Source organism: Strongylocentrotus purpuratus, unplaced genomic scaffold (genome assembly GCF_000002235.5).
Source record: "Strongylocentrotus purpuratus isolate Spur 01 unplaced genomic scaffold, Spur_5.0 spur5_scaffold_18, whole genome shotgun sequence".
In the NCBI taxonomy this organism is placed as follows: Eukaryota; Metazoa; Echinodermata; class Echinoidea; order Camarodonta; family Strongylocentrotidae; genus Strongylocentrotus; species Strongylocentrotus purpuratus.
In genome coordinates, this window is record NW_022145603.1 from 22,090,734 (window position 1) to 22,099,891 (window position 9,158).

The 9,158-nt window shown below is 40.6% G+C and overlaps 1 protein-coding gene across 1 annotated transcript; it reads right to left on the reverse strand.

Moving 5' to 3' along the window:
* Nucleotides 1-5,978: 5,978 nt before the first annotated feature.
* On the reverse strand, nt 5,979-8,686 carry LOC115925237. Its single transcript, XM_030988853.1, has 2 exons — nt 7,358-8,686; nt 5,979-6,767 (listed from the first exon to the last, which is right to left on the reverse strand). Exons 1-2 carry the CDS (start codon nt 8,684-8,686, stop codon nt 5,979-5,981), a joined length of 2,118 nt encoding a protein of 705 aa, XP_030844713.1.
* Nucleotides 8,687-9,158: the final 472 nt, after the last annotated feature.

A 9,158-nucleotide genomic window follows, 5' to 3' on the forward strand; every position in this document is an offset into this window, starting at 1 on the left:
CTCTCCCTCTCTCTCTCTCTCTCTCTCTCAGACTATGAGTAAGAGAAACAATGGTCAATATTATCAATGAACAAAGGGCATGAAGAGACTCTCCACCAGGGGTAAACGAAATTTCTGTAGTTGATTTTACCTGCACGAAGCTGTTTTCACTTGCACGAAGTTTGCTGTATCTCTTATTATACATTGTTCTTACATAATTATTCTACACTGCACCTCACCAGTACGACAATGCATGACGGTGGCTGGTAGTGCATCTGAAGAAGAAGAAGATGATGGTGAAGATGAAGAAGAAAATACATCGCGGTCCTCTTTCCGAACTTTTTGATAGAATTGGAATTCCCACAAATTAATTTCAGGAGAAAAAAAAAAAAATCATTTTTATATCGTCATGTACCTCGGTTACGTTTTTTGTGTTTTTGTTTCAGTGATCATAGAGTCAACGACGGAAGCGATCACCAAGTCTACAACGAGCCCTACGACTACGATGTCGGAACGCTCAGACACAACGACTTCCCAAAACACCACTACCTCTAGTATGTCTAAGCGATATAATCATGGAATGCACTCGACCATTATCATAATGGGTCTAGCCACTATATCCCCCTTCTCTCTCTCTCTCTCTCTCTCTCACTTTTTTAAAAGTCCTTTCCTATCAAGGGCGTCGGTAAAATATTTTGTGAAGGGGGGAAGTGACCATCTTATTCTTTTGTCCACGAGTTTAACAACAGTACACACGCCAAAGCAATACATTTAGGTCAATCATTTGGTAACAAATGTCCCTATTCGACTTCGACAAATCACCTCTAAATATAAAAATATGCTGATATAGATAAGGCATATAGCTTATAAAATATATTAGCTGTTCACATTTTTATGTTTACATGGAGCTAAAATACTCCTCGTTTTGACCTTGTAATCATGTTTAGGCGTCATTCCTAATCTCTTTGCTTTGTACGTGTGGAGTCATTCTTCGAGACCCTATACCCTTAGTTATAAAATGATCATTGAATGCACTTATGTTTATTAAAAACTTTTCAGAGTCAAGAGAATCATCGACTAAGGACGCGACGACTAATCTCAGGACTAGTCCTACGACCACGGTGTTAGACACAACGACATCGCGCGAAACCACCACCTCCAGTAAGAAAGAAAAACAATGAAAATACCTCATGCATTTGATCATTATTATAATGGGTCTAGCCACGTCCCCCTTCAACCCCCCCCCCCCCTCTCTCTCTCTCTCTCTCTCTCTCCTCCTCCTCCTCCTTCTCCTCCTTCACCGACCCAACCTCCCCCTTTCTGTCTCTCTTCACCTCTCTCTCTCTCTCTCTCTCTCAGACTATGAGTAAGAGAAACAATGGTCAATATTATCAATGAACAAAGGGCATGAAGAGACTCTCCACCAGGGGTAAACGAAATTTCTGTAGTTGATTTTACCTGCACGAAGCTGTTTTCACTTGCACGAAGTTTGCTGTATCTCTTATTATACATTGTTCTTACATAATTATTCTACACTGCACCTCACCAGTACGACAATGCATGACGGTGGCTGGTAGTGCATCTGAAGAAGAAGAAGAAGATGGTGAAGATGAAGAAGAAAATACATCGCGGTCATCTTTCCGAACTTTTTGATAGAATTGGAATTCCCACAAATTAATTTCAGGAGAAAAATAAAAATCATTTTTATATCGTCATGTACCTCGGTTACGTTTTTTGTGTTTTTGTTTCAGTGATCATAGAGTCAACGACGGAAGCGATCACCAAGTCTACAACGAGCCCTACGACTACGATGTCGGAACGCTCAGACACAACGACTTCCCAAAACACCACTCCCTCTAGTATGTCTAAGCGATATAATCATGGAATGCACTCGACCATTATCATAATGGGTCTAGCCACTATATCCCCCTTCTCTCTCTCTCTCTCTCTCACTTTTTTAAAAGTCCTTTCCTATCAAGGGCGTCGGTAAAATATTTTGTGAAGGGGGGAAGTGACCATCTTATTCTTTTGTCCACGAGTTTAACAACAGTACACACGCCAAAGCAATACATTTAGGTCAATCATTTGGTAACAAATGTCCCTATTCGACTTCGACAAATCACCACTAAATCTAAAAATATGCTGATATAGATAAGGCATATAGCTTATAAAATATCTTAGCTGTTCACATTTTTATGTTTACATGGAGCTAAAATACTCCTCGTTTTGGCCTTGTAATCATGTCTAGGCGTCATTCCTAATCTCTTTGCTTTGTACGTGTGGAGTCATTCTTCGAGACGCTATACCCTTAGTTATAAAATGATCATTAAATGCACTTATGTTTATTAAAAATTTTCAGAGTCAAGAGAATCATCGACTAAGGACGCGACGACTAATCTCATGACGAGTCCAACGACCACGGTGTTAGACACAACGACATCACAAGACACCACCACTTCCAGTAAGAAAGAGAAACAATTAAATGACCTCATGCATTTGATCATTATTATAATGGGTCTATAGCCACTACCCCCCTTCACCCCCTCTCTTTGTCTTTCTCTCTCTTTCTCTCTCTCTTTCTCTTTCTCTCTATTCTCTCTCTCTCTCTCCTCTCTCTCTCCTCCTCCTTCACCGATCCAACCTCCCCCTTTCTGTCTCTCTTCACCTCTCTCTCTCTCTCTCTCTCTCTCTCAGACTATGAGTAAGAGAAACAATGGTCAATATTATCAATGAACAAAGGGCATGAAGATACTCTCCACCAGGGGTAAACGAAATTTCTGTAGTTGATTTTACCTGCACGAAGCTGTTTTCACTTGCACGAAGTTTGCTGTATCTCTTATTATACATTGTTCTTACATAATTATTCTACACTGCACCTCACCAGTACGACAATGCATGACGGTGGCTGGTAGTGCATCTGAAGAAGAAGAAGATGATGGTGAAGATGAAGAAGAAAATACATCGCGGTCCTCTTTCCGAACTTTTTGATAGAATTGGAATTCCCACAAATTAATTTCAGGAGAAAAAAAAAAAATCATTTTTGTATCGTCATGTACCTCGGTTACGTTTTTTATTTTTGTTTCAGTGATCATAGAGTCAACGACGGAAGCGATTACCAAGTCTACAGCGAGCCCTACGACTACGATTTCGGAACGCTCAGACACAACGACTTCCCAAAACACCACTCCCTCTAGTATGTCTTTGCGATATAATCATGGAATGCACTCGACCATTATCATAATGTGTCTAGCCACTATATCCCCCTTCTCTCTCTCTCTCTCACTCTCTCCTATCTTTCTCACTCTCTCCTATCTCTCCCTCTCTCTCACTCTCTCTCTCTCACTTTTTAAAAGTCCTTTCCTATCAAGGGCGTCGGTAAAATATTTTGTGAAGGGGGGAAGTGACCATCTTATTCTTTTGTCCACGAGTTTAACAACAGTACACACGCTAAAGCAATACATTTAGGTCAATCATTTGGTAACAAATGTCCCTATTCGACTTCGACAAATCACCACTAAATCTAAAAATATGCTGATATAGATAAGGCATATACCTTATAAAATATATTAGCTGTTCACATTTTTATGTTTACATGGAGCTAAAATACTACTCGTTTTGGCCTTGTAATCATGTTTAGGCGTCATTCCTAATCTCTTTGCTTTAAACGTGTGGAGTCATTCTTCGAGACCCTATACCCTTAGTTATATAATGATCATTGAATGCACTTATGTTTATTAAAAACGTTTCAGAGTCAAGAGAATCATCGACTAAGGACGCGACGACCAATCTCAGGACGAGTCCAACGACCACGATGTCAGACACAACGACATCACAAGACACCACCACCTCCAGTAAGAAAGAGAAACAATGAAATGACCTCATGCATTTTATCATTATTATAATGGGTCTATAGCCAATACCCCCCCCCCCCTTCACCCCCTCTCTCTTTCTCTCTCTCTCTCTCTCTTTCTCTCTCTCTCTCTCTCTCTCTCTCTTACTCTCTATTCTCTCTCTATCTCCTCTCTCTCTCTCCTCCTCCTTCACCGACCCAACCTCCCCCATTCTGTCTCTCTTCATCTTTCTCTCTCTCTCTCTCTCTCTCAGACTCTGAGTAAGAGAAACAATGGTCAATATTATCAATGAACAAAGGGCATGAAGAGACTCTCCACCAGGGGTAAACGAAATTTCTGTAGTTGATTTTACCTGCACGAAGCTGTTTTTACTTGCACGAAGTTTGCTGTATCTCTTTATTATACATTGTTCCTACATAATTATTCTGGACTGCACCTCACCAGTACGACAACACATGACGGTGGCTGGTAGTGCATCTGAAGAAGAAGAAGATGATGATGAAGATGAAGAAGAAAATACATCGCGGTACTGTTTCCGAACTTTATGATAGAATTGGAATTCCCACAAATTAATTTCAGGAGAAAAAAAAAAATCATTTTTGTATCGTCATGTACCTCGGTTACGTTTTTTATTTTTGTTTCAGTGATCATAGAGTCAACGACGGAAGCGATTACCAAGTCTACAGCGAGCCCTACGACTACGATTTCGGAACGCTCAGACACAACGACTTCCCAAAACACCATTACCTCTAGTATGTCTTTGCGATATAATCATGGAATGCACTCGACCATTATTATCATAATGGGTCTAGCCACTATATCCCCCTTCTCTCTCTCTCTCTCTCTCCCTCTCTCTCTCTCCCTCCCTCTCTCCCTCTCGCTCTCTCTCACTCTCTCTCACTCTCTCTCTCTCTCACTTTTTTAAAAGTCCTTTTCTATCAAGGGCGTCGGTAAGATATTTTGTGAAGGGGGGAAATGACCATCTTATTCTTTTGTCCACGAGTTTAACAACAGTACACACGCTAAAGCAATACATTTAGGTCAATCATTTGGTAACAAATGTCCCTTCGACTTCGACAAATCACCACTAAATCTAAAAATATGCTGATATAGATAAGGCATATACCTTATAAAATATATAAGCTGTTCACATTTTTATGTTTACATGGAGCTAAAATACTCCTCGTTTTGGCCTTGTAATCATGTTTAGGTGTCATTCCTAATCTCTTTGCTTTGTACGTGTGGAATCATTTTTCGAAACCCTATCTATCTATCTATCTATCAGGCTATAGTTCATCCAGACGTTGGACAAAGCCCTCCTCATGAAATTTCCATTCTCTTCTGTCTCTAGCTGTCCTGGTCCAAGCGGCCGTTCCCATGTATGATGTTAGGTCATCTCTCCATCTTCTCTTCTGCCTTCCTCTTCTTCTCTTTCCCACCCTTGGTTGCCATTCTGTTAAACGATTTGTCCATCTATTGTCCTGCAGTCTTGCTACATGCCCAGCCAGGCGCGGATCCAGGATTTCTTAGGGGAGGGGGCCCAACTTTTTTTTTTTTGCTCCCGAATATTTGAAAATCGCGCCGGGTAGTGAGCACATTTTTTTTTTTTTGATCCTCAAAAAAAATTTCAATTTGCACCCTCCCCCCCCCTCCCTTGAGCGCCAGGGGGGGGGGGGGGCCCAACCTAAAAAAAAGGTAAAAATCACGTGATTTTACATGATTTTTTTTCTCAAGGGGGGGGGGGGCCCGGGCCTAACCTCAAAAAAAGGTAAAAATCACGTGATTTTACATGATTTTTTTTCTCAAGGGGGGGGGGGAGGCCGGGCCCCCGGGCCCCCCCCCCCTGGATCCGCCACTGTGCCCAGCCCATCTCCACTTTGATTCTCTTACTTTCTCCATGATGTCTTTAACCTTTGTTTTCTGGCGTATGACTTTGTGATTGATTTTGTCTCGTAGAGATAAATGCGACATCTTTCTCTCCATAGCTCTTTGAGTAGTCACAATCTTCTGTTCTAGATCCTTTGTCAATGACCATGTTTCTGATCCATATGTCATAGTTGTTAGAATGCATTGGTTGAACATTCTTCTTCTTAGTGACATGGGTATGTTTTTTTCGGTCAACATGTCTTTGTATCTTCCAAAGTTCATCTATCCTGCTTTTACTCTCATCATAACTTCTTCTTTTGTGGTGTCCTCCATTTTCAAAGTTTGTCCCAGATACTTGTAACTGCTCACTCTCTCTAACGTTCGACCTTCTATCTCGATGTTTTCATCTGTGTCATAATTAGTCATATATTTAGTTTTCTCTTTGTGCATAGTTAGGCCAATATGTTTGCTCTCCCTGTTGAGACCTGTCAGCTGGTCTTCCAAGTCTTTGGTTGATGTTGAGATCAAGGCCACATCATCAGCAAATCTTAGATCAGTAAGCGTTTCCCCATCAATGTTTATTCCTCCATTTAAACGCGACTTTTTAAATACTTCCTCTATAGTGGCTGTGAATATCTTTGGAGATAATGTGTCTCCCTGTCGGACTCTCCTCTGGATCTTGACCTCCTTTGATACATCATTATCAATGTGAATTCTGGCTACTGCGTTGGTGTAAATATCTTCCAGGATGCGCACATACCCTCCTTCAATGTTAATCTTTCGTAGGGCATCAAACATGTCTGTGTGTTCGATGGAATCAAACGCCTTCTGGTAGTCTACGAATCCGAGGCATAGTTGAAGTTGGTACTCATTTGCCTTCTCAATTAGTTGATTTATAGCTTGTAGGTGGTCTGTTGTTGAGAATCCAGCTCTAAACCCTGCTTGTTCTCTGGGTTGATTTGAGTCCAATCTATCTTTGATTCTATTTTGGATTACTTTGGTGAAGATCGTGTACAGATGAGATAGAAGGCTGATAGGGCGATAGTTTTTGACATCAGCTTTGTCACCTTTCTTGTATAAAAGAATTATTTTTGCCTCTTTCCAAATGGTTGGAATCTGTTGCTTTTCCAATATCTGGTTGAATAGTTTCAGTAACTGTGTGATTGTCTCCTCCCCTCCTTGTTTGATAATATCACTTGTTATTTCGTCATTCCCGGTGCCTTGTTATCCTTCATACTGTTTACAGCTTCCTCAACTTCTCTCTGTAGTATTGGCGGTATGTCTGATTTTCTGGATGAGATATCTATACGATCCTTAGGTTGTTTTTTCGTTTAACCATAAAGTTCCTGGTAGAAATCGGCGCATATTTCTAGCAGTTCCGATCTGTCAGAAGTTATATTTCCATCTTTTTTCTTCAGTTTGCTCATTCTGGACTTTTTGCTTGCCATCTTTTGTATTGTTTTTGGTCCCCTTCCGCTTTCTAGAGTTTCCAAAATGAGTTTAGAAGTTTTTCGTCTGTTTCTTTGACGTCGTTTCTTTTTCACCAATTTGACTATTTCTGCATACTCCACTTTTTCTGTTGTTGTCTTATATTCTTTCAGTCGTATTTCCTTTCTTCTTTGATCTAGTTCCTATATTTCTTTGTCTTCTTCCGATCTTACTATCTTTCTTTTCTCAGTTGGGTCTACAGATTTGGCTTCTTCTAGCATTGCTGATGTCACCATATCGCATCGCTCATCAATGTCCATATCCTCCAACTCTAATCCATCAAAGCGGTTGTGAAGCTTTAGTTGGAATTCTTCTTTCTTTTCCTTCAGCTTCATGATGTTAATCCGTGTTTTCCTCTTATTTTGAATGAATCTAAGCCTAGCTAGTTTGTTGTTGATGCTTATATTGACTCTTACCATTCTATGATCACTTGCAATATCTACATTGGTGATGACTTCACAGTTCTTGATTATCCCTCGCTGGTTACTAAGTATGAAATCTATCTGGTTTTTAGTAACTCCATTTGGACTCTTCCAGGTCCAGTAACGACTCTTGTGTTTCTTAAAGTATGTATTGGTCACTTTAAGTTTATGTTCCATTGCAAATTCTATCATCCTTTCACCTCTCCTGTTTCTTTCTCCGTAGCTAAATGATCCCATGATATTTTCTTCCCCTTTTTCACGTTGTCCGATTTTCGCGTTGAAGTCACCCATAAGTACTGTGTAGGTACCGGAATTGTCTGTAATGGCCTTGTTGATATCTTCATAGAATTCCTCCACTGTTATATCATCATAATCACTTGTGGGTGCATAAACTTGTATGATGCACATTTCATCCTTTCCCGTCAATTGTATTTTCATGGCTGCTACCCTGTTTGAATAGCTTTTAACTTCTTTCACATAGTCCTTAAATTTGTTATGGATTAAAAATCCAGTTCCTTTTGCATTTTTGTCATCCTCTGTTTTTCCCCTGTTGTAGAGCCATGTGCCTCCTTTAAGTTCTGTCAATCCTTCTCCTCGTCTCTTCGTTTCAGCGAGCCCGATGACGTCCCATTTGAATCCCTCTAGTTCATCCAACAAACTTTCTAAACTTTCCTCGGTTCTCAAGGTTCTAACATTGTATGTACAAATATTTAGTTCAGATTTTTGGCCAGTTTTATTGCATCCCTCCATCTTACAGCTTCCATTTGGCTTTGACTGCAAAACTTCATCAAAAGAATCCTCTTCGATGCGTTTACTGGTCAATTTGCAACTCTGAGTGTTGCGCCCGTTACGGCCATGGGCTTTACGGCCTCCTTTAAGTTGTCTTTCCATAATTGTCATGAGGGTTTTTTGCCATATACTGACGCGCTGGCAAGGCGTGTTGTCAGTAGGGGAAGCAACTGTTGAATGTAGTGAACATATCTGCAGTCCTCCCACCCGTGAACGTCGCTGGCTGTACTCGTCTACGGCACTACGGTAGCAGTTTGTTAGATCTTCAACAAACCGGCCAGACAACGGCATTGTAAACCGCCAAAAGAAAATGTGCCGCAGCATTATAAAAAACATTTTACTTGTAAAAAAAAAAAATGGGGTAAAAAAACATAGCTGCATGCAACAAAATGTACAAGTGTACTTCTCTGTATCCGTGTGTGACATGATACAAACGTATGAACTGCACTACCCTATACCCTTAGTTAAATAATGATCATTGAATGCACTTATGTTTATTAAAAACGTTTCAGAGTCAAGAGAATCATCGACTAAGGACGCGACGACCAATCTCAGGACGAGTCCAACGACCACGATGTCAGACACAACGACATCACAAGACACCACCACCTCCAGTAAGAAAGAGAAACAATGAAATGACCTCATGCATTTTATCATTATTATAATGGGTCTATAGCCACTACCCCCCCCCCCCCCTTCACCCCCTCTCTCTTCTCTCTCTCTCTCTCTCTGTCTCTCTCTCTCTCTCTCTCTCTTTCTCTTA

Coding starts and splice junctions, on each gene's coding strand:
- LOC115925237 (XM_030988853.1), bottom strand. CDS start 8,686: ATGCCGTTGTCTGGCCGGTTTGTTGAAGATCTAACAAACTGCTACCGT. Junction 6,768..7,357: donor CAACTGAGAAAAGAAAGATA/GTAAGATCGGAA, acceptor CTTTTATACAAG/AAAGGTGACAAAGCTGATGT.